This window comes from Cherax quadricarinatus, chromosome 6 (assembly GCF_038502225.1).
Source record: "Cherax quadricarinatus isolate ZL_2023a chromosome 6, ASM3850222v1, whole genome shotgun sequence".
In the NCBI taxonomy this organism is placed as follows: Eukaryota; Metazoa; Arthropoda; class Malacostraca; order Decapoda; family Parastacidae; genus Cherax; species Cherax quadricarinatus.
In genome coordinates, this window is record NC_091297.1 from 10,391,483 (window position 1) to 10,418,022 (window position 26,540).

Genomic DNA, 26,540 nt, shown 5'->3' on the forward strand with positions numbered 1-26,540 from the left:
GTAGTCCAACGTATGAACCATAACCTGGCTGATCCGGCACCGATTTTAAATACCTGTCCAGCTCTCTCTTGAAGGCAGCCAGGGGCCTATTGGTAATTTCCCTTATGCATGGTGGGAGGCTGTTGAACAGTCTTGGGCCCCGGACCCTTATGGTGTTTTCTCTTAGTGTATCAATGGCACTCCTAGTTTTCATTTGGGGTATTTTGCACCGCCTGCCCAGTCTTTTACTTTTGTAGGGAGTGATTTTTGTGTGCAGATTCAGGACCGTTCCTTCTAGGATTTTCCAGGTGTAGATTATATCTCTCTTGCCTGCATTCCAACGAGTACAAATCAAGTGCTTCCAAGCGTTCCAAGTAGTTAAGGTGTATTATAGAACTCATATGTGCAGTAAAGGTTCTCTGTACACTCTCTAGATCTGCAATTTCACCTGCTTTGAACGGAGATGTTAATGTACAGCAGTATTCCAGCCTAGAGAGAACAAGTGATTTGAAAAGGATCATCATTGGCTTGGCATCTCTTGTTTTGAACGTTCTCATTATTCATCCTATTATTTTCTTTGCAGCTGTGATCGTGGCACTGTTGTGATCCTTGACAGCGAGATCCTCAGACATTACTACTCCCAGGTACCTCACATTATTTTTCCGCTCTATTGTATGATCAGAGTTTGTAGTATAACCAGTTCTAGATATTTTCTCCTCCAGTTTTCCATAACGGAGTAGTTGGAATTTGTCTTCATTGAGCATCATATTATTTTCTGTTGTCAATTGGAAAACTTGGTTTACATCTTCTTGGAGGTTAACGGTGTCCTCAACAGATGACAGTCTCATGCAAATTTTAGTATCGTCTGGAAAGGATGATACAGTGCTGTGGATTACATCTCGGTCTATGTCTGATATGAGGATGAGGAACAGGATGGGGTCGAGTACTGTGCCTTGTGGAACAGAGCTTTTCACTTTGGCAGCTTCCCATTTAACTCTGTTGTGTTCGATTGTGATCATTAGTTTCTGTGGTGAGCTTTTCACCCAGCTCTTTGAGGAACTTTAGAGCACACTTGCCCCATGCTCCATGGGTCTCTGACAGGCCTACATATGCGGATCCTCTGGGAATGGCAAGTAGGTGTCCGCCAAAGTGGCGGCACAGGTGTTGTCCCAGGCAATCTGATTACCATCCTTCTAGGGTAGCATAGTGACTCCATCAGGACGCTTTTGACTTTCATCAGGCCTCTGTACTTGCGGTTCCCGTTCATTGGGCAACGGGCTGTGGCGAGACTTCTTTTTATGATGTCGTTGACCTCCTCACGTCTTTCCTTCTGATGTATGACACACGAGACCATGAAGTTCAAATTGATCAGCTGACGCCATGCCGCATGTACACCTATGCTTGGTGAGTATGGGGGCAGCTAGGCGAAGAGCAGCACCAATCCAAATGGCCTGTGGGTGGAGTCGAGTGCCCAGGGAGGAATTGGGAACAGCTCAAAGGAAATCTCCTAAATGTGGTGTCTTCACCGCTAGGAGACGAGCTTTGTTCTTTTCTGAAGCGTTGGTGAGCACTGTGTTGGCTATTTTTTCCATTATCGGTTTGTCCCAGTGGGACTGTTTGTGCTCTTTAGGAGGAACTGGTCTGCTTGAGTGGTCTACATGGGTGTCCCACAGCATGGCTGCTTCAGAGATTTAGATTTTGCCACCGAAGTGGCTAGTTTATTGTGCACCGCATATCCATCCTATGGACGGTAACGCAAGATACCAGATACACTCAGCAAATTTCCTAGATTTGCTTGTAACAGATAAGCGAACTGTAGATGTGTAGATAAAAAAAAACCATATGTTCACCTGTTAACCCTTTTGGGGCCTAGTTCCTAGGCCTTTTGTGTATCCATATGGCTGCTTCAGTGAACCTGGGAACTTGAGCTCCTACTGTACCTCTCAAGCGTTCGGGGACAATATCCTTGACTAGTCCACTGGAAGCCAAACACGAGGACAGAAATGCAGGTAAAGCTATCTCCGTTGCTTTGCGCACCCCTATACCTGCCGCACTGGAAGAGTTGGCTGATCACATTGCTGATCTTCCAGTGACAGATTCAGTGCCTTCTTAAAGATTGCTCTCAGGAGGGAGTCATATTCGTTGAGAGTTGGTTGCTGTCTACCAACCTACTACATATATATATATATATATATATATATATATATATATATATATATATATATATATATATATATATATATATATATATATATTTATAGATGGGGTTGTAAAGGAAGTAAATGCTAGGGTGTTCGGAAGAGGGGTGGGATTAAATTATGGGGAATCAAATACAAAATGGGAATTGACACAGTTACTTTTTGCTGATGATACTGTGCTTATGGGAGATTCTAAAGAAAATTTGCAAAGGTTAGTGGATGAGTTTGGGAGTGTGTGTAAAGGTAGAAAGTTGAAAGTGAACAAAGAAAAGAGTAAGGTGATGAGAGTATCAAATTATTTAGATAAAGAAAAATTGGATATTAAATTGGGGAGGAGGAGTATGGAAGAAGTGAATGTTTTCAGATATTTGGGAATTGACGTGTCGGCGGATGGATTTATGAAGGATGAGGTTAATCATAGAATTGATGAAGGAAAAAAGGCGAGTGGTGCGTTGACGTATATGTCGAGACAAAAAATGTTATCTATGGAGGCAAAGAAGGGAATGTATGAAAGTATAGTAGTACCAACACTCTTATATGGATGTGAAGCTTGGGTGGTAAATGCTGCAGCGAGGAGACGGTTGGAGGCAGTGGAGATGTCCTGTCTAAGGGCAATGTGTGGTGTAAATATTATGCAGAAAATTCGGAGTGTGGAAATTAGGAGGTGTGGAGTTAATAAAAGTATTAGTCAGAGGGCTGAAGAGGGGTTGTTGAGGTGGTTTGGTCATTTAGAGAGAATGGATCAAAGTAGGATGACATGGAGAGCGTATAAATCTGTAGGGAAAGGAAGGCGGGGTAGGGGTCATCCTCGAAAAGGTTGGAAGGAAGGGGTAAGGGAGGTTTTGTGGGCGAGGGGCTTGGACTTCCAGCAGGCGTGCATGAGCGTGTTCGATAGGAGTGAATGGAGACGAATGGTTTTTGGGACCTGACGATCTGTTGGAGTGTGAGCAGGGTAATATTTAGTGAAGATTTAGATTTTGCCACCGAAGTGCCTAGTTTATTGTGCACCCCATATCCATCCTGTGGACGGTAGCGCGAGAGCATATGGATACACAAAAGGCCTAGAAACTAGGTCCCAAAGGGTTAACAGGAATACATATGGATTTATATCTACATAACTATAGTTCAATTATCTGTTACAGGTAAATTTAGGAAATTTGCTTAGTATATCTGGTATCTTATTTTCATTAATAAGATATCTTGACATGTCACATAGGTTATTATACTGTCTGTATTCCTCAATAAGTGGACAATTAAGCACATAGTGTTCAAGACAGTGACCATATGCCTGATCACATAATTTGCATTTAGTTTGATCATCATGTGTGTGTCTCCCAAACTGCCAGAAGTACTTGTAACCAAGCCTAAGCCTGGCCACTACAACATCAGTCAGTCTGTTCACATTGCACGTTGCTCCATAAACATACTTATCTACGTTCATGTTATCATAGTGGGTTATAGATCTACTCAGACTTCTAAATGCATTCCTATAACAATCATTTTCATTATTTACTTCTCTCCTAATGTTATTCCTAATGCTAGACACAGTTATACCAAAGTTATATTCTACATTCTCCTTCTGGGTACTCTTCTTGGCTAACATATCAACTTTATCATGAAGGAGTAATCCAGTGTGTGATGGGATCCATAGCAATTGTACATTAATTCCTTTGTCCCTAATTTTTGAGAATCTATACCTGGCTTCACCAATGAGCATGTTGTTGGAGTCATTATATGAGTCAAGAGCCTTCAATGATGACATAGAATCAGTAATGATAATAGAGTCACGCTCAGTGTCATAGGTTAGCTTTAGCGCCATTAGGATTGCAAACAATTCAGTTTGCAGTGTAGACGCCCAGTTGTTAATTCTTATGCCTAACTCAACAAATTTATTATCGTTCTTAACTAGGGAGGTGGCAACAAGAGCAGATGCAGCCCTGCCAGAAGACTCCTGTTTAGATCCATCAGTGTATATAACTTGTGATAAATTATTACTACCAGCTAGGTGAGAAATTTCTTCTTGAGCAGTTGCTCTAACAAGAGATTTAAGGGAGGGATTACTAGCAATGAGCTTCTTGGGAGGGACTTATAGGTATGTGATATTAAATGAACACATCTTCCATGGAGGGGTGAAATGCTCTTGTTGCCTACAGTGATACAGTTCATGCAGGTTATAAAACTTGATGCAATTGCACGTTTTCACAATCCATTTAGATCTGTGTGTATTTACCTCTAGACACTTGGTAAGATTCATTGTGACAGTGTCTGGTTCGTTTCTCAACATTCTAATACCGAGTACAGTGTTAATCTCAATAATCCTATCACTGATACTAGAAATACCAAGCTCCTTCCTCATGTTAAGAACTTTTGTAGATCTGGGACAGCCAAGAATAATCCTGAGAGCTTCATTTTGCATTAACTCCAAGGGTCGGAGAGAACTTTCTCTAGCTAATATCAACATGGGAGCAGCATAATCAATTGAGGACCTAACATAGGCTATGTACATCATTCTCACGATTCTCACATTAGCACCATAGTTGGGGTTGTAGCCAGCAACAGCTTTGAGTGCATTTAGCCTAGCTTTGCATTTCTTGTTTAGTTGTGGTATAGTGGATTTGTTAAAGGGTACATCTACACCAAGATATCTGTAAGTTTTAACGTAGCTAATGATTTCACCCTGCAAATAGATGGGTGGGGGATGTCGTTTGCTTGTTAATAGAGGAAGATATTATGAGGCCTAGTCGATTACAAATTGCTTGAACTTCATTAAGAATGGTATTCATCTTCTTATGCCCTGTTGTATGGATCATGATATCATCAGCATAGCTTATAGCTATATGTTTAGGTGAGGCAGGTAGAGCATTTAGGAGAGCATTAATCAGAATATTAAATAGCATGGGACTAAGAACTCCTCCCTGCGGTGTACCTAAAGACATTTCTTTAGAATCACTTTAGTGAAGGGATTCAGGGAAACTGGTTATTTTATATAGTCGGACTTGAGTCCTGGAAATGGGAAGTACAATGCCTGCACTCTAAAGGAGGGGTTCGGGATATTAGCAGTTTGGAGGGATATGTTGTGTATCTTTATACATATATACTTCTAAACTGTTGTATTCTGAGCACCTCTGTAAAAACAGTGATTATGTGTGAGTGAGGTGAAAGTGTTGAATGACGATGAAAGTATTTTCATTTTGGGGATTTTCTTTCTTTTTGGGTCACCTTGCCTCGGTGGGAGACTGCCGACTTGTTAATATATATATATATATATATATATATATATATATATATATATATATATATATATATATATATATATATATATATATATATATATATATATATATATATATATATATGCAAAACAACCACTCTGAAAGAATAGAGAAATTCCAAGCACTTTCGTGACTACTCGCATTATCAAGTTCCTTGATAATGTGAGTAGTCATGAAAGCGCTTGGAATTTCTCTATTCTTTCGCAGTGGTTGTTTTGCATATTCTGAAATCACCTGTTTACTGTGATCTTATTGCATATATATATATATATATATATATATATATATATATATATATATATATATATATATATATATATATATATATATATATATATATATATATATATATATATGTATATTTATATATATATATATATATATATATATATATATATATATATATATATATATATATATATATATATATATATATATATATATATATATATATATATATATATATATTTACAAAAATGTAGAGATGAGAAGCGGCGTTAATTACGCACATACAGGCGACAATCTCAGTAAAATAATCAATTTAATCACCAATCCCATATGTGTCATGCTGCCCCAACAACCTTAAATTTCTTACCTTCCTGGAAGAAGATATGTTTCTTAATTTTCTCCCTGAATACTGTTGCCGAGGTGGCAAGAACTGGGGCAGCACCACACAATACTGCATCAACGGACGCCAAGGCCTCGGGTGTGCTCCAGGGGGAATGATTCAAGAAATTTAACACAGATGGAACTGTGTGAAGGAGTCTTACCTAGAAGTTGAAACTAAAAAGTTAGAATGGACAGAAAGGCACTGGAACAATACACAAATAACCTGCACACAGGATAGAGAAAAGCTTATGACAACGTTTCGGTCCGAGTTGGACCATTTACAAACACAAGGTTCGTCAGGAAACAGGACAAACACAAAAGAGTGAGGGAACCGGTATATATAAGCGAGGTGGACAGGGAAGGTATGACACACAATGGTACTTGACCTTATTATAACAAGCGCAATTTAATTTAGTTTAATCGAAATAACTATATTTTAGATAAGTTTACAGTAATTTAATAATAAACAAACAAAATGAAATATATTTTTTCGTTAAGTTCAGAACGGTTTTTGCGAAATTATTGCATACGCAAATTTTCGCTTGGCTTATTCGGCAAGAAAAGCGTTGCTATTTAACCCGAATCGCATCATTGTACTGCCACTGTACTGGAATTATAGTGTACACTGTAGTGGCACTGTACTGGGCATATACTGGCACACTGTAGCGACACTGTTTTGAGAATACATTGCACACTATAGTGGCACTGTATTGAGAATATAGTACACAGTAGTGACACTGTATTTAGAATATAGTGCACACTGTAGTAGCACTGTACTAAGAATATAGTGCAGATTGTAGTGGAGCAGTTGTCTTGACAACACTGAACTCAGTAACCTACGTTAGCATAAAGATTTCTCCTTGATAAAAATACCTTCTCTACGGACCCTGTGTCACTGCCTTCTCTACGGACCCTGTGTCACTGCCTTCTCAACAGACCCTGTGTCACTGCCTTCTCAACAGACCCTGTGTCACTGCCTTTTCAACAGACCCTGTGTCACTGCCTTTTCAACGGACCCTGTGTCACTGCCTTTTCAACAGACCCTGTGTCACTGCCTTTTCAACGGACCCTGTGTCACTGCCTTTTCAACGGACCCTGTGTCACTGCCTTTTCAACGGACCCTGTGTCACTGCATTTTCAACAGACCCTGTGTCACTGCCTTTTCAACAGACCCTGTGTCACTGCCTTTTCAACGGACCCTGTGTCACTGCCTTTTCAACGGACCCTGTGTCACTGCCTTCTCAACAGACCCTGTGTCACTGACTTCTCTACGGACCCTGTGTCACTGCCTTCTCAACGGACCCTGTGTCACTGCCTTTTCAACAGACCCTGTGTCACTGCCTTCTCAACGGACCCTGTGTCACTGCCTTTTCAACGGACCCTGTGTCACTGCCTTTTCAACAGACCCTGTGTCACTGCCTTCTCAACGGACCCTGTGTCACTGCCTTTTCAACAGACCCTGTGTCACTGCCTTCTCAACGGACCCTGTGTCACTGCCTTCTCAACGGACCCTGTGTCATTGCCTTTTCAACGGACCCTGTGTCACTGCCTTTTCAACGGACCCTGTGTCACTGCCTTCTCAACGGACCCTGTGTCACTGACTTCTCTACGGACCCTGTGTCACTGCCTTCTCAACGGACCCTGTGTCACTGCCTTTTCAACAGACCCTGTGTCACTGCCTTCTCAACGGACCCTGTGTCACTGCCTTCTCAACGGACCCTGTGTCACTGCCTTTTCAACGGACCCTGTGTCACTGCCTTTTCAACGGACCCTGTGTCACTGCCTTCTCAACGGACCCTGTGTCACTGACTTCTCAACGGACCCTGTGTCACTGCCTTCTCAACGGACCCTGTGTCACTGCCTTCTCAACGGACCCTGTGTCACTGCCTTCTCAACGGACCCTGTGTCACTGCCTTCTCTACGGACCCTGTGTCGCTGCCTTCTCAACGGACCCTGTGTCACTGCCTTCTCAACGGACCCTGTGTCACTGCCTTCTCTACGGACCCTGTGTCACTGCCTTCTCAACGGACCCTGTGTCACTGCCTTCTCAACGGACCCTGTGTCACTGCCTTCTCAACGGACCCTGTGTCACTGCCTTCTCAACGGACCCTGTGTCACTGAGTTCTCTACGGACCATGTGTCACTGCCTTCTCTACGGACCCTGTGTCACTGCCTTCTCAACGGACCCTGTGTCACTGCCTTCTCAACGGACCCTGTGTCACTGCCTTCTCAACGGACCCTGTGTCACTGCCTTCTCAACGGACCCTGTGTCACTGCCTTCTCAACGGACCCTGTGTCACTGCCTTCTCAAAGGACCTTGTGTCACTGCCTTCTCAACGGACCCTGTGTCTCTGCCTTTCCAACGGACCCTGTGTCACTGCCTTCTCAACGTACCCTGTGTCACTGACTTCTCTACGGACCCTGTGTCACTGCCTTCTCTACGGACCATGTGTCACTGCCTTCTCAACGGACCCTGTGTCACTGCCTTCTCAACGGACAATGTGTCACTGCCTTCTCAACGGACCCTGTGTCACTGACTTCTCAACGGACCCTGTATCATTGCCTTCTCAACAGACCCTGTGTCACTGCCTTCTCAACGGACCCTGTGTCACTGCCTTCTCAACAGACCCTGTGTCACTGCCTTCTCAACGGACCCTGTGTCACTGCCTTCTCAACGGACCCTGTGTCACTGACTTCTCAACGGACCCTGTATCATTGCCTTCTCAACAGACCCTGTGTCACTGCCTTCTCAACGGACCCTGTGTCACTGCTTTCTCAACGGACCCTGTGTCACTGCTTTCTCAACGGACCCTGTGTCACTGCCTTTTCAACGGACCCTGTGTCACTGCCTTCTCAACGGACCCTGTGTCACTGCCTTCTCAACGGACCCTGTGTCACTGCCTTCTCAACAGGCCCTGTGTCACTGCCTTCTCAACGGACCCTGTGTCACTGCCTTCTCAACGGACCCTGTGTCACTGCCTTCTCAACAGGCCCTGTGTCACAGCCTTGTCAACAGACCCTGTGTCACTGCCTTCTCAACAGACCCTGTGTCACTGCCTTCTCAAAGGACCCTGTGTCACTGCCTTCTCAACAGACCCTGTGTCACTGCCTTCTCAACAGACCCTGTGTCACTGCCTTCTCAACAGACCCTGTGTCACTGCCTTCTCAACAGACCCTGTGTCACTGCCTTCTCAACGGACCCTGTGTCACTGCCTTCTCAACGGACCCTGTGTCACTGTCTTCTCAACGGACCCTGTGTCACTGCCTTCTCAACAGGCCCTGTGTCACTGCCTTCTCAACGGACCCTGTGTCACTGCCTTCTCAACGGACCCTGTGTCACTGCCTTCTCAACAGGCCCTGTGTCACTGCCTTGTCAACAGACCCTGCGTCACTGCCTTCTCAACAGACCCTGTGTCACTGCCTTCTCAACAGACCCTGTGTCACTGCCTTCTCAACAGACCCTGTGTCACTGCCTTCTCAACAGACCCTATGTCACTGCCTTCTCAACAGACCCTGTGTCACTGCCTTCTCAGTAGACCCTGTGTCACTGCCTTCTCAGTAGACCCTGTGTCACTGCCTTCTCAACAGACCCTGTGTCACTGCCTTCTCAACGGACCCTGTGTCACTGCCTTCTCAACAGACCCTGTGTCACTGCCTTCTCAACAGACCCTGTGTCACTGCCTTCTCAACGGACCCTGTGTCACTGCCTTCTCAACGGACCCTGTGTCACTGCCTTCTCAACGGACCCTGTGTCACTGCCTTGTCAACAGACCCTGTGTCACTGCCTTCTCAACAGACCCTGTGTCACTGCCTTCTCAACGGACCCTGTGTCACTGCCTTCTCAAAAGACCCTGTGTCACTGCCTTCTCAACAGACCCTGTGTCACTGCCTTCTCAACCGACCCTGTGTCACTGCCTTCTCACCAGACCCTGTGTCACTGCCTTCTCAACGTGTGTCACTGCCTTCTCAACGGACCCTGTGTCACTGACTTCTCAACGGACCCTGTATCATTGTCACTGTGTCACTTCTCAACGACCCTGTGTCACTGCCTCAACGTGTGTCACTGCTTTCTCAACGGACCCTGTGTCACTGCCTTCTCAACGGACCCTGTGTCACTGCCTTCTCAACGGACCCTGTGTCACTGCCTTCTCAACGGACCCTGTGTCACTGCCTTCTCAACAGGCCCTGTGTCACTGCCTTCTCAACGGACCCTGTGTCACTGCCTTCTCAACGGACCCTGTGTCACTGCCTTCTCAACAGGCCCTGTGTCACTGCCTTGTCAACAGACCCTGTGTCACTGCCTTCTCAACAGACCCTGTGTCACTGCCTTCTCAACAGACCCTGTGTCACTGCCTTCTCAACAGACCCTGTGTCACTGCCTTCTCAACAGACCCTGTGTCACTGCCTTCTCAACAGACCCTGTGTCACTGCCTTCTCAGTAGACCCTGTGTCACTGCCTTCTCAACGGACCCTGTGTCACTGCCTTCTCAACGGACCCTGTGTCACTGCCTTCTCAACGGACCCTGTGTCACTGCCTTCTCAACAGACCCTGTGTCACTGCCTTCTCAACGGACCCTGTGTCACTGCCTTCTCAACGGACCCTGTGTCACTGCCTTCTCAGCAGGCCCTGTGTCACTGCCTTGTCAACAGACCCTGTGTCACTGCCTTCTCAACAGACCCTGTGTCACTGCCTTCTCAACGGATCCTGTGTCACTGCCTTCTCAACAGACCCTGTGTCACTGCCTTCTCAACAGACCCTGTGTCACTGCCTTCTCAACGGACCCTGTGTCACTGCCTTCTCAACAGACCCTGTGTCACTGCCTTCTCAACAGACCCTGTGTCACTGCCTTCTCAACAGACCCTGTGTCACTGCCTTCTCAACGGACCCTGTGTCACTGCCTTCTCAACAGACCCTGTGTCACTGCCTTCTCAACAGACCCTGTGTCACTGTCTTCTCAACAGACCCTGTGTCACTGCCTTCTCAACAGACCCTGTGTCACTGCCTTCTCAACAGGCCCTGTGTCACTACCTTCTCAACAGGCCCTGTGTCACTGCCTTCTCAACAGACCCTGTGTCACTACCTTCTCAACAGACCCTGTGTCACTACCTTCTCAACAGGCCCTGTGTCACTACCTTCTCAACAGGCCCTGTGTCACTACCTTCTCAACAGGCCCTGTGTTATAACATGAATGGCATATAATACCGACAAGCTGAAGATTTAGACACAAGTTGATTCATCAACACAAGTTGATTCATCAAGACTACGAAACACCTGCTGCTAGACTGAGGGACTGATTTCCTTGTCTTACCTCTCCAGTCGTCAGTTTTTGTCCTGTTATTGTACTGATAAAGCCAGTGGTTTTATCAGTACTTTAGGACTGACGAAGCCACTCAGGGCGAAGCGTTTCCTCTAATAAATGTCCTGAACTGTCCTTTTCCACAGTACCTTGCGTTGCTGCTTTCTATATTACGTACCTTGTGTTGCTGCCTTTTCAACATACCTTGTGTTGCCGCTTTCCATACGTACCTTGTGTTGCTGCCTGTCCAAAGGACTTTGTGTTACTGGCTTCTCAACGGACCTTGTGCTGCTGCCTTTTTAACGGATCTTCTGCTGCCTTTAAACGGACTTTTTGATGCTTAATTCCATACACACTTTGGATTCTTGCCTTTCCTAACTTGCATTGCTACGTTCTACACACCTTGTGTTGCTACCTTCTACACATACCTTGTGTTCTGCCTTCCATACACACCTTATGTTGCTGCCTTCCACACATACCTTGTGTTGCTTGACATCCTTGACGAAGATGTCTGGGTTAAATTTAGGCACACACACCAGCTTGATACCCCTCCGTAGTCCCACCAGGATCTTCACCAAGATTCCGTAGATGTGGAAGAAAGGCAGGTAGCACAAGAAGCTCTCCTGATACGATTCTGCGTGGGTAGTTATGACTAGATTAAAATCTCCATAAAGAGATGAGGACGAAGTGGGTTGGGGAAAGAAAAGATAATATTATTGTTATTAAACTGGCTGAGGTTTAGAACATCTTTACAATCGTGTGAAAGAGAGAAAGACTGGTTAGTGCAGCGTTTCAGGGACGTCTTTCGAGTAGGGTATTAAGAGGTCTTGTCCTACGGTAGGAATTGTACGAGGAAAGGAATTTGTTTGTACCTCGGGTTGAGCACATACATGAGAAAACTTAAAAACACAAATTACACCGAAGCCATGTGATAGTGTTATTGCAGCTTGTGCGTGATTCGTCCTTCCAGGGAGTAGAGGGAGGTTCCTTGACGCTAGTGAAGGCCTCCTGAATATACTGAGTAATTTTAGCTAGCCTTCTCTCGGATCAAACCTGATTACCTCCCGTTTCCCAGGCGCTGTCTTAACCCTGTGGGTTGAGTGCAGTGATAATTTAGCATGATTCTGACCTGTTGTTTCACGAGGAACGAAGACGCTTGGATGAACAATCATATTAACATTGGCGGCAAGTGCACGATGGGAGAGAGACACGCCTTTGGGATTGCCTGTGGTGCCACTTGAGTATGGCATCAGTGCCACTTCTTCGCCGGTAACCTAATACAAAGAAAGAACACATGAATATCCTAGTTTTCAATGCTGAATCTTACTCTTCATTTTTAAGACAAAAATAATCATAAAAATCAACGAATGAGATGAAAGATTCCCGAGGCAATGCCTAAAATGGAGATTCAAACCGATAATTACCTGACGAATAAAACCCTTGTGGAACACCTGGCTATATCTCCAATAAAGACCCCCAAGTGTTGCAAGTGTCTTATTAATCAACCTCTAAGATTTGTTTACCATTGATGTAATGACGCTACTTACCTCTGCACAGTCCTTAAATGGGAGAGACGTGTCCTCCAGGATCTCTCGCAGGTTAAGAGCTCCGCTGATACTAGATGGACCATTCATAACTAAAATGGTAGGCATTTTATATAGTACAAGTGAAGTCTCAATCTTCTTTTCCAAGGTAATGTCTCCTATCACCAGCTTGGCCCTGCTGTCTTGAAGCTGACGAAGAGTTTCCTCTGTGTGATTGGAAATGTCTGATTTAAACTTGAATAACATTTTCAACAGCACGAGAATTAAAGTTATTTTATGTGTATGAGGTAAATCTTTGCGGGTTATCCAACACAAGGAGTGTGGAAGCTCCGTCTTCCTTCTCTGAGTATTGTACCAGCTAACTCAACTTCATGAAGCGGACGTCCACAGTCGTGGTATGATCAAGAAAGCGCCCAGCCTCTAGTGGAACCCGCGCAGCGGCTTTACAGGAAGAACAAGGGGTACCAAGAAGAGCAAAAGGAGAGATCTGAATATCAAACTGAAGTTTATGTGAATACAGGTTCTTATGTGCGCGTTTTAACTCAATAAACTATATATGATTATGTAATGCATGATTTTTACTTGATAAAAGAATGCGATATTGCATAGCTCCTGGCGAAGACCATAATTGTGAAAAACCTTGGGCTAATGTTTTCCATCCTCAGTAATTTGTTTACATCGTTGATATCGCCTGTTTGCGATTGGCTTGCACATATATCTTAATTTGACCGAGTATTCATTTAAGATTCCCCACAAAATGCTCGCTATATGATATTGTAAGGATGACATACGAAGCTATAGAAATGAAATATGGAATAATGGGAATAAAGAAACAGATATAAGCATGGTGGGTGCCGAGCATTGTGAAGTGTTCAGGGAGAATGATACCACCTAACAACGTCATTGTGAAGTGTTCAGGGAGAATGATACCACCTAACAACGTCATTGTGAAGTATTCAGGGAGAATGATACCACCTAACAACGTCATTAGAATACTGAGGCGTATGTATATGACTGACCCGCTTATACAGCAGGTTACTGCTGTAAAGTGAATCACAGTTATTTTTCAGTTTTAAATGCATATAAAATCCTGATAACATGTTTATACTTAAAAAATGCATATACAGTACACACATTAATTAGCTTAAAATATTTTCATCCTCAGCTTATAGTGACTGGTGAATATGTTTACTGTAGGAAGTCTGAAATGAAGAATGGATGTAACTGAAAACCGCTGTATTAGCGAAATGTTGTAAAGTGAAGTGCTCTGAAGCGGGGGCTGCTGTACCCGGTACAGTTCCTTCAATGTAAACCACTAACGTTGTTAGGTAAGACACATATGCAACAGTTAGGTATCTTTATTATGAAACGTTTCGCCTACACAGTAGGCTTCTTCAGTCAAGTACAGAAAAGTTGATAGAAGCAGAAGATACTTGAAGACGATGTAATCAGTCCATCACCCTTAAAGTTTTGAGGTGGTCAGTCCCTCAGTCTGGAGAAGAGCATTGTTCCATAGTATGAAACAATATGGAGAAGAAGTGACAGGATGGAGCTTTTTATAGCGCCAAGAGGTGAGACGTAGGCCACTAGGAGAGGTAAGAACTCAGATGCTGAGAGGTCAGGTCCCTCTCAAATCCAGCCCCTCTCACTAGTGGAAGTTGTCAAAGTTGATTGCAGGTCTGTACCAAGATACCCTGTCACTTCATCTCCATATTGTTTCATACTATGGAACAATGCTCTTCTCCAGACTGAGGGACTGACCACCTCAAAACTTTAAGGGTGATGGACTGATTACATCGTCTTCAAGTATCTTCTGCTTCTATCAACTTTTCTGTACTTGACTGAAGAAGCCTACTGTGTAGGCGAAACGTTTCATAACAAAGATACCTAACTGTTGCATATGTGTCTTACCTAACAACCTGTCGGTATTTTATACCATTTTAATGTTCAAACCACTAACGTTGTTGTACTAATACCCAAACCTAACGAGCATGATGCATTTCACCCTGTCTGACTCACCAGCTGTGTGTACCATCTGAGAGGACTGTACTTAACGAGTTACTGTACAGAGATGACCTCTTGTCTCCCAATATCAATGGCCTCACACGCGGCGAAGCTGCACCAAAGTGCGTCGAAACATTTTGAATTGTCCAGGGGGAGAAACGTCATAAAATACGGGACTCTTCTCGATATTAATAATAATTGTGATATTGCAAACAAGGAAGTTATTTTTAATGGACTGAGATGGTCTGCTTTTACAGTGGATTTTTGGTTATGCCAATAACAGGAAATTTGCTGTGCTGTTTTATGGTACAAAGAATTAAAAAGGCATAATACTGTGGCTGGAATAATAGACAAATAACCCGCACATAGGAAAACAAAACTTAAGACGTTTCGGTCTGACTTGGACTATTAACTAATCACTAGTGAAGGGATCAAGTAGGACCGAAACGTCATTTTAAGTTACCTTCTATGCGCGGATGTATATTCAAGTCTACAAAAGTGAAACCGAAAAAATGCGACCAGGAACTCCTCAAGGAGGGGTATTAAGTCCTACTATCTTTAATATATTAACAAATGCCTTATTTGCTATAGCCTTGTGCCAGATACACCCCAACAATATCACCATTAGTTTTATTGATGATATTCTTACGCTTGCTAAAACTTTTCGTGACATGCAGACAGCTGTCATACAGACAGCCTGTGATCATCTTCGACTTATAATTTCTGCAGAAACGACAGGAGCGTTTAACAGGCACACTGGTAAGTGAATGTGACTGACCTGACTAGGTCAAGGCATTGACTTAAGCCGGAGGGAGAATTGGATCTGCCTCGCATGGGCCAGTAGGCCTCCTGCAGTGTTCCTTCTTCCTTATATTCTTATGTAACGCAAAAAATGCATCATCAAAATTAAAGATCACTGGCAGGCCTATTGACGAGGAGGCCTGAAAATATTTAAACATTGCTGTTCCGTGTACACTAACAGCTGTCAAAACAGTGTAAAGGGAGACATGGGGATGCGCTAAACCCGTAGGTGTCACAGACCTGCAACACAGTAGAACAACTGAGAGACTTGAAAGAAACACAAAATAAAGCCCTGAGAAATATTCTTTTAACCACTAAAATATGTGGAAAGAATATATATACTATTGCAGAGAGTGTACGTGAAGTTAAGGTCAGTGTTGCAGAGTGTACGTGAAGTTAAGGTCAGTGTTGCAGAGTGTACGTGAAGTTAAGGTCAGTGTTGCAGAGTGTACGTGAAGTTAAGGTCAGTGTTGCAGAGAGTGTACGTGAAGTTAAGGTCAGTGTTGCAGAGAGTGTACGTGAAGTTAAGGTCAGTGTTGCAGAGAGTGTACGTGAAGTTAAGGTCAGTGTTGCAGAGTGTACGTGAAGTTAAGGTCAGTGTTGCAGAGAGTGTACGTGAAGTTAAGGTCAGTGTTGCAGAGTGTACGTGAAGTTAAGGTCAGTGTTGCAGAGAGTGTACGTGAAGTTAAGGTCAGTGTTGCAGAGAGTGTACGTGAAGTTAAGGTCAGTGTTGCAGAGTGTACGTGAAGTTAAGGTCAGTGTTGCAGAGAGTGTACGTGAAGTCAAGGTCAGTGTTGCAGAGAGTGTACGTGAAGTCAAGGTCAGTGTTGCAGAGAGTGTACGTGAAGTTAAGGTCAGTGTTGCAGAGAGTGTACGTGAAGTTAAGGTCAGTGTTGCAGAGAGTGTACGTGAAGTCAAGGTCAGTGTTGCAGAGAGTGTACGTGAAGTCAAGGTCAGTGTTGCAGAGAGTGTACGTGAAGTTAAGGTCAGTGTTGCAGAGTGTACGTGAAGTTAAGGTCAGTGTTGCAGAGTGTACGTGAAGTTAAGGTCAGTGTTGCAGAGTGTACGTGAAGTTAAGGTCAGTGTTGCAGAGTGTACGTGAAGTTAAGGTCAGTATTGCAGAGTGTACGTGAAGTTAAGGTCAGTGTTGCAGAGTGTACGTGAAGTTAAGGTCAGTGTTGCAGAGAGTGTACGTGAAGTTAAGGTCAGTGTTGCAGAGTGTACGTGAAGTTAAGGTCAGTGTTGCAGAGTGTACGTGAAGTTAAGGTCAGTGTTGCAGAGTGTACGTGAAGTTAAGGTCAGTGTTGCAGAGTGTACGTGAAGTTAAGGTCAGTGTTGCAGAGTGTACGTGAAGTTAAGGTCAGTGTTGCAGAGTGTACGTGAAGTTAAGGTCAGTGTTGCAGAGTGTACGTGAAGTTAAGGTCAGTGTTGCAGAGAGTGTACGTGAAGTTAAGGTCAGTGTTGCAGAGAGTGTACGTGAAGTTAAAGTCAGTGTTGCAGAGAGTGTACGTGAAGTCAAGGTCAGTGCTGCAGAGAGTGTACGTGAAGTCAAGGTCAGTGCTGCAGAGAGTGTACGTGAAGTTAAGGTCAGTGTTGCAGAGAGTGTACGTGAAGTCAAGGTCAGTGTTGCAGAGAGTGTACGTGAAGTCAAAGTCAGTGTTGCAGAGAGTGTACGTGAAGTTAAGGTCAGTGTTGCAGAGAGTGTACGTGAAGTCAAAGTCAGTGTTGCAGAGAGTGTACGTGAAGTTAAGGTCAGTGTTGCAGAGAGTGTACGTGAAGTTAAGGTCAGTGTTGCAGAGAGTGTACGTGAAGTTAAAGTCAGTGTTGCAGAGAGTGTACGTGAAGTTAAGGTCAGTGTTGCAGAGAGTGTACGTGAAGTCAAAGTCAGTGTTGCAGAGAGTGTACGTGAAGTTAAGGTCAGTGTTGCAGAGAGTGTACGTGAAGTCAAGGTCAGTGCTGCAGAGAGTGTACGTGAAGTCAAGGTCAGTGTTGCAGAGAGTGTACGTGAAGTTAAGGTCAGTGTTGCAGAGAGTGTACGTGAAGTCAAGGTCAGTGTTGCAGAGAGTGTACGTGAAGTTAAGGTCAGTGTTGCAGAGAGTGTACGTGAAGTCAAGGTCAGTGTTGCAGAGAGTGTACGTGAAGTTAAGGTCAGTGTTGCAGAGAGTGTACGTGAAGTCAAAGTCAGTGTTGCAGAGAGTGTACGTGAAGTCAAAGTCAGTGTTGCAGAGAGTGTACGTGAAGTCAAAGTCAGTGTTGCAGAGAGTGTACGTGAAGTCAAAGTCAGTGTTGCAGAGAGTGTACGTGAAGTCAAGGTCAGTGTTGCAGAGAGTGTACGTGAAGTCAAGGTCAGTGTTGCAGAGAGTGTACGTGAAGTCAAGGTCAGTGTTGCAGAGAGTGTACGTGAAGTCAAGGTCAGTGTTGCAGAGAGTGTACGTGAAGTCAAGGTCAGTGTTGCAGGGAGTGTACGTGAAGTCAAGGTCAGTGTTGCAGAGAGTGTACGTGAAGTCAAGGTCAGTGTTGCAGAGAGTGTACGTGAAGTCAAGGTCATGATAGTGTTGGAGTGAGAAAAACAACATTCACGAAGGGATTCAGGGTACACCAGTTATCCGGACCTGAGTCCTGGTGGTAGGGTACTGTACCAACACTCTGAAAGGGAAAGGATACATTACACAAATAACCTGCACATAGAAGAGAGGAGCTTACGACGACGTTTCTGTCCGACTTGGACCATTTACAAAGTCACACTAACGAAAATGAGAGCAGGATGGGTAAAGGAAAGGATATTATTCGAAGGGCCGTCTGAACTGTGATGTTAGTACTCTTCTGGAAAGACAGATGCTGAACGACGGTAAGGTGGTGTGTGGGAATATTAAACCAAAGTGGAAATAAATATTTGCTTGAACAAAGATGACCTATTTTGATAAGAAGTGCCAAAACAATGAATGGAGTGTGAGGAGTTCTACAGTAATGTTTCTGAGAATGAGAATAATAATAATAATAATAATAATAATAATAATAATAATAATAATAATAATAATAATAATAATTATAATAATGTAAATAAAACCAGTTGATTACACAAAGGTATCTCAAAAAATGTAAATTCCTGCCTGGAGTGTAGGCCGTGTTGACGACTGTGACAGTAGCACCAATACTGACGCCTCCCAGCATGGCAATTGGGTATTCTGGACAGTTGAGCATTATTATGGCTACTACGTCCCCTTTACTAATGCCCAGCTGGGTCAGCATCCCTGCCCACCTGGCCACGCGGTCCACCAGCTGACTGTATGTGTATCGTCTACCAGTCACTGCACATTCCTAGGGATTGTAACAATAGCAGTACATAGCTGATGCATCGATCAAAGATTTTATGGTATAAAACGTAACTGAACAAAAGCCAGCACTTAGGAGAAGACTTTTTTGACGACGTTTCGGTCTGTCCATAATCAGGGGTTCTACCTTGACTGACGTTAACTAAACGCTAGTCAGTCGAGCCCACCTAGACCTCAGACATCCCAGGTCTAATTATTGTTGACTCTACCCTTCGAGTGGCTATTGGTTACTTAACAATCCGACGTCTCTGATGACACCTGGTGCCTGGTCCATCGCCCAAACTGAAATATCCAGCACGCTCAGTGAAGTGAACCCGGCCTTCCGGGGTACGCTCTGCCCATGATTGACACGTTAATGACCAGCTCTGGGATTCCCATTGACATGAGCCTATACCATTCTGCCTATGATAGGTCCCTACCTACCTCGAACAAGATTATGGATTGCATTCTATACTGAATAAGGTCGTGAGATGGACCAGTAAGTTGCGGTACTAGAGATGTTAGGGCAAGAAATTTGTTGACTCCTGTCTTCTCTAATGAGTCTCTCACATGACGCTAGGACACCTTTACATGATGTTCCCTGAAGTCAAACTTCCGACTGCCCTCAGTGTTTAAAATCGTATGCTTGAGGGCTTTAAGATAAGTTGTCAGAGAAGGCAAAAAAATGAACACTGAGCAAGTGCTCTGGACATGTGAGAATGTGAGTCATGACGTCACTTACAAATTAGAGGTATTTAGACCTAATTGGTCGAGGTCTCATGGCTGGACATAAAGTGACTGATGACTTAGATATGTCAGACAGGACGTTCTCATGTATCAGGGCTTCTCCTAAGATAGGAGAAACGGTTAAGCGACGCTTCTATCTCCTTCGGTGGGTGGCCGACGGTCACTAAGGCCACGGTGACCCTGGGGGTAAGGCATTCTCAACACGTATTTAAAACCAGCTTAATAAAATTCCCCCACACGGTCCCCTTCCCCTGCACCATTGTTAATTAAATCTCAGTCGTGACCTAACAATGGTGTTCGATGGACTGAAACGTCAGCATCAGATTTCTTTCCTAAGTGCGAGTTTTTTGGTGAACTATCCTAAGCATGGTAATGTGACTCTGCATACTTTATACATAATCACAGATGATGTGTAATGTTTTTGCACGATTCTTGAAATAAACACACATGACATATATCATACATATTTATTTCAAGGGTCATGCAAAGGTCACCTGAAGTGAGCAGATCACGAGTAATCAAGTAATTATATCCACTAACTGCGACAACTGTGTGTCTATTTTTTGCTTCCCTGAAGACTTGGCTGTTTACACCAGATCAAATGAACATTACCACAAATATATGAATAAGACACAGGCACATATTTAGATATCTTTAATGCTGAGACGTACTGCCTGCGGAGCAGGCTTCTTCAGTTGACTACAAAGGTGACTGATATATTGGATACAATTGAAGTTAAGATTTGAGGTGTTCAGTCCATCCGCCTTGGTAGAACTGACCTCATCTCTCACTGTTCAGTCCCTCAGTCTTGACTGAAATGGAGAAATCATCTTGAGGTGTTGGGTCCATCATCCTATATGTAAGGTGTTCATTCCCATAGAATGGTAAAACTGAAGAAGAACAAGTTGGATGGAACTTATATACTAAAGCTAGAGGTGTTGAGTGACTTCTGTATATAACGTCACAGAATGCGGGGCCCAGTAACAAGGTTGATGGACCAGGCTAGGCTTAGTTCTCTCAAATCTAACTCTTCTCACACATAAGAACATATTAAATTTCCAAAGTAGAAACAAAAAAAATGTAAAAAGTCGTGTATAAGAAGATACCAAGATGTTATTGTCAGACAACTGCATTATGTTATGGTCTATTACACCTACAAGTACATGAATAATTAAAACGTGTAACATATTCTAATGAGTAAGCAAGATTGGATTTGAGAGGACTCAGCCTAGGTAGGACCAGCATGCCTTCCGGTGGGCCCCGCCTCCTGTGAGGCCATCTACAGCAGATACACCTCACTTCAAGCTCGAGTACATGAACTCCATCCAACTGTTTCTACTTTAGACTGACCAAGCTATGGAACAGAACACCTTCCATATAGGCTGATGAACTGAACACCTCTATTTCAGCCAAGACTGACAGTCTGAGCACTTCTACAGCTGTTGCTTCCAAGGGTGAGGAACTAAACACCTCAAAATCTCCACGTCTTCTATTGTCACCAATATTTTAGTCATCTCACACCACAGTATTGGACTGATGAACCTGCTGTGCAGCCGATACCTCTCAGCAATAAACTTAATGTTGCACATGTGTCTTCAAATAATGATGTTCACTTACTGTGGCAACATGGTCTGGCCACTCTGCTGCGTCCTTCAGGACGTGGCTGGTCAAGTTGGTAGCAGTCAACTCTATATCTGGAAAATCTGAGGTGACAACGTTGTGGTTTGCTCTGCCGGAACTGAAGCCTCTCTCTGCTCTCCTGTGTACCCAGATACACAGTTATTCAGAAATTGCCAGAGATATAAACAATATATATATATATATATATATATATATATATATATATATATATATATATATATATATATATATATATATATATATATATATATATATATATTGTCTGTGAAGCGCTAAACCGGTCTGGGTCACTTATGGGGTATCTAGTTTATTTATTGACAGTTCAGATGTTTTTTTAATCACCAGAATCTAAAAAAAATATATGTATATATATAAGGAATTCTGTCAAGATGAATGTTTTTGATTCCAAATATCCCATGAAGGTGATAATAAGATAAGATTTCGTTCGGATTTTTAACCCCGGAGGGTTAGCCACCCAGGATAACCCAAGAAAGTCAGTGCGTCATCGAGGACTGTCTAACTTATTTCCATTGGGGTCCTCAATCTTGTCCCCCAGGATGCGACCCACACCAGTCGACTAACACCCAGGTACCTATCTGCTGCTAGGTGAACAGGACAACAGGTGTAAGGAAACGTGTCGAAATGTTTCCACCCGCCGGGAACCGAACCCGGGCCCTCCGTGTGTGAAGCGGGAGCTCTAACCACCGGGCCACTGATACTGATCCTCGTTCTTGTTTTTACAGTGAAGATTCGTTAAGCAAGTGTAATCTCAGTTACTAATGTAAATTGTTCCAAGAGATGACGGATCAACGCTGCATTTATATCGGAAATTAAAGATCAACTTGAAGATGAACAAGACTCAACTCGACTCGAAATTGCTTAAAACTGGTAGGAATCATCATGTTGTAGTTTAGTTCTCGCAGTTCCGGGTTTACTCTTCTAGGCTTTTAGCAACATCTTCGTGGAACCCCTGGCAATTTTATTTTATAAGGAACTAAGCGCTTCAAGACCTTTACATCATTGACTGATCTTAATTGGTTTAACTCCAGCTTAGGTAAATTAAAATATGTAAAAGTTACCCATAAGTAATAGACAGGTAGATCCACTCTGTCCAAAACTGATGTAAACTAGGTTACTCGTATTCTTTTTTCGTTTAAGAATACTTGCTGAAGAATTCTTTCAGTTTTCATTTCAGACCGTCTGTTTTTATATTGTAATTTGCTACTCATATTCTGGGGTTTGAAAGTCCCCGTCATGCGCTAAAGATCAGCATAAACATAAAATGTTACTTCACTTAGCCACAATATATACGAGGAATTTAAGAAGTCATAAATCATTGTTATTTTGGGGGTAGACTAAAAAATTCTAAATGGCTTAAATCAGGCGATTCCATTGCTATAATATGTCGTTACACACACATACACACGCATACACAGGAGCCAGGAGCTGTGAATCGACCCCTGCAACCACAACTAGGTGAGTTCACACACACATATACACACACACTTGCCACTTCTGTAGCAAGAGTGTATCAACGCCAGCGACCGTGGCTCTACTGCCTTATCCAGCACCCTCACAAGTTTCATGGCGCGTGTGTTGTCTATCTTCTCAGAATTGATAAACCAAAGGTAAATTGTAATAAACGACTGCCAAGTGAATAAACATATGGATGGCCGAGGACTCGAACCGTGGTACCTGTGTGCAGCATGCTCGGTGCTATACCAAATCAGAAAGCCAAAGAGGTACTGGATGAGAGTTGTCATAGTTAGTGGCCGCTGTTACAACCTCGTCACAGACGTGCTTTCTTCTGTTTATTCATCTGACAGTCGTCACAACGACATGTATAATAGTAAACACTGAAGACAGTACACCACGAGCATATATCTGCTCTTGTAGCTACAAAATGACAAGAAAATAGCAGTAAATGGTCATTGAGGATACATCTCCCATGTTCTCCACCAGTCAAGAATACTTTAATCTCCTACAAAGGGATTAAACTCTCAGTATATATAGACAGTGACATGCACCTCTCGGTGAATATAGGCTTGTGGGGTAGTTGAAAATAGACAGTTACAAAAAACGGTAAACTTACTTTACAAGAGAAAGTAGTCTTGTAGAGTGAAACTGAGACGGGAACGATGCCCTGGCTGCCACGACTCTCAACAATGACGCCATCATATCACCCTGTTTGGGAAGTAAACATTAACTTGTAGGCCTATAAGGAATAGCCACCTCGTCTACCAGCCTGAGTGGTGATAAGAATCATGCAAGACTATCATCACTAAGTAGTTTATTCAGGTAAATTATTTTCTTGTTTGCTATTTTTACAACATATTTAAAATTCATTTTTATAGCAACATTTCTATACACATTGTGTTATGTTCTGAGAATCTCACATGACATTTAACAATGATAGTTACTTGTGCTCTTGTCGCCATGTGAAGTATTGAGCCTGTTCAACAGCCTCCCACCAGCCATAAGGAGAATTACCAATAGACTCCTGGTTGTCTTCAAGAGGGAGCTGGACAGATACCTAAAGTCAGTGCTGGATCAGCCGGGCTGTGGTTCGTACGTTGGACTACATGCGGCAAGCAGTACATCCTCATTGATCAGGCCCTGATCTACCAGGAGGTCTGGTCATGGACCGGGCCGCGGGGGAGTTGATCCCCGCAATGCACTCCAGGTAAACTCCCTCGAACAAAACCAACCCTCCTCCCTTCCCAGCCCTCTCCCTGCTCCCCCCTCCCCAGGTAACCCCCCTACCCCACCAATGCTTGGGCTGCCCCACTCTATAAGTCTCACACAACATCCCCCAACCCCTTCCGTACCCATCCCCCAAATAACTCCACACGGACCCTAAGTACCTCGCCACCCACAACCAATCTAGATTATATAACAAGTTGCAAAACTCTAACAGCTGTGTACTCAGCGACAGTCCTCTCCAAACTCACCACTTAGATTACTCACACACCCTCAACATCACATTACCTTCCTTCCTTAAATTTTTTTTTATATTTTATTTAAAACATGACATTACAAAAAAATAATGTATAAAACTCATGTAGGGCTATAAAATTAACACAATCCTACCTACAGCTAACATTACACACCACACTTACAACTCCGTGTGGGTACAACCCCCCACCCTCTCTGTTCCCTCATCCTATCATTTAACCCAAACCTGTTGGAGCTATCCAACAGAATTACACAATATGAACAACACTATATACACATCCCTCGAAATGGTACGTAATCTGTACCCTCAGAGACATCCATTTTCTTCCCACATTGATGATGTAATCAACTACAGACCATGCAATTCATTGCACTGAACATATTATACAGACATATTAACCCCCCCCCCCCGTGGTTATCCAACCACCCCACTATTTACAACCTAACATACTATAAACAATGGATGTTACCTAATCTAATGTTACACAGCAATGATCAAAACATTAATTTATGTAATTGTCCTAATGGTTCAGTTACATAACAATATGTATCACACAACAATGGTGATATAGAGAAGTCACAAAGACACAAAATTACTACAAAGACATAGGTATAAACTTAGTCTCAAAAACCCAACACATGTAAGCTTCTACACATTTAAACATGCAATTCCAAACGTTAAAAAACAATAACACAGCTTCAACTATGACATTCAAGCTTTATACAGCTTATATGGACATAACATAGTGCTATTGACAACAGTACAATACAACATAAAATATAACCATGACATAAGTAACACATGAAGACTGTGCCTAGCACGCACCTAACCACAAAAACCTATAACACCACTGTTGCCCAACTTTATTTACACTATCTGACGTACATTAAACTCTACTCTCAAAACAAAACCGAAAATTGCAGATCACCAGTGACGAACAATAATGCACAGACATTAATACAAACATATCACATCATATCTCTGGACACCGTGCATGATCACAGCGTCAACACTATGCAGTGCAAGGCACCTAGAAAACAAGTTGGAGCAAATACATGCAATTATTAGAGTACAACTCCAAATTACAATGGCATTATCGTAAATCAATATTACCACAAACGATATGTATAATAAAGCAGTAGATTGTCAAACAATTGGCGTTAATCCTATTGGAGAAAACCTATCACACCTCGTAATGTGTCACACTCAAAACTCACCTCAATATCCTTTCCTCACACAATTCCACACCCCACACAATCGACCTCTGCAACACACACAACCCCCCCCCCCGGGGAAGGCCAGCCCTTTCATGCCCCTGACCGCTTATAAAGTCCATAAATCCCTCAAAAGAAAGTCCCTATAACCCTCCGAGAAATCCCTCTCCCACCTCCTACCATATATTTCCCTGTTGCGACACTTTGTTCTATAAAAGGCTGCTGCTATGGCCATCCTACGTTCCTCCGCCCCTTTGTCTCTCATTGCCCATGATATAAACACAAAATCAACCACTAAGTAAGCCACTGCCCCTTGAACCTTTACCCCTACCCCACCTACATCTAAAATGAGCGCTCTCAAAACCGACAACCCTTTCCCCCCCACATACCGGATTACTTTCCCTAACCATTCCCGCACAACCCCTAGGTTTTCGCAAAAATAAACTACATGAAAAGCTGATTCATCTACCCCACAAACCTGACACTCCCCACCCTCCCTTATTCGCCTATTTCGTAATACAACCCCAGACGGCAATATTCCGTGAAGAAACCTATACATTACCTCCCTCGCGCGCAGCCGGATGCGTAACCCTTTTAATCGACCCCAAATGTCTTCCCATGCATACATCGGGTACACTCCTTCTGTTGCCACTGCCCCCCTAGGCCATAACTTCCTCTCCATGGACCCTACCCACATGTTGCTTGGATCTCTGACCATCATCAACAGACGCAACAACTCCTCACCATCTCTCAAATCCCATCCCTTCCACCATCTCCGAATATCTCCCTGCAGCATCCTCAACCCTCCACTCCCCTCCCCCCAAACCCTTAGAAACCCATGTTTCACATATACACACTTCAACCTTCTTTCCAGCCCTCCCAAGGCCACCGGAAGTGTTACCACATCCCTTTTCAACCAATCGCATCCCGAACCCCAGATAAAACGGAAAACTCTGCTCAACGATCT

At 43.5% G+C, this 26,540-nt stretch overlaps 1 protein-coding gene across 1 annotated transcript in view; it reads right to left on the bottom strand.

The window, feature by feature from the left end:
- The window catches only part of LOC128693561 (uncharacterized), a 39,614-nt gene extending 16,011 nt beyond the window's left edge, over positions 1-23,603 (bottom strand). The window contains exons 1-7 of the mRNA XM_070080237.1: positions 23,496-23,603; positions 21,380-21,521; positions 18,815-19,022; positions 12,903-13,105; positions 12,485-12,629; positions 11,835-11,989; positions 6,045-6,219 (exon numbers count right to left, since the gene is read on the bottom strand). Of these exons, the coding sequence (XP_069936338.1) occupies positions 6,045-6,219; positions 11,835-11,989; positions 12,485-12,629; positions 12,903-13,105; positions 18,815-19,022; positions 21,380-21,521; positions 23,496-23,581 (1,114 nt within the window). The 5' untranslated portion in view covers positions 23,582-23,603. The remainder of the gene's footprint in view (positions 1-6,044; positions 6,220-11,834; positions 11,990-12,484; positions 12,630-12,902; positions 13,106-18,814; positions 19,023-21,379; positions 21,522-23,495) is intronic.
- Positions 23,604-26,540: the final 2,937 nt, after the last annotated feature.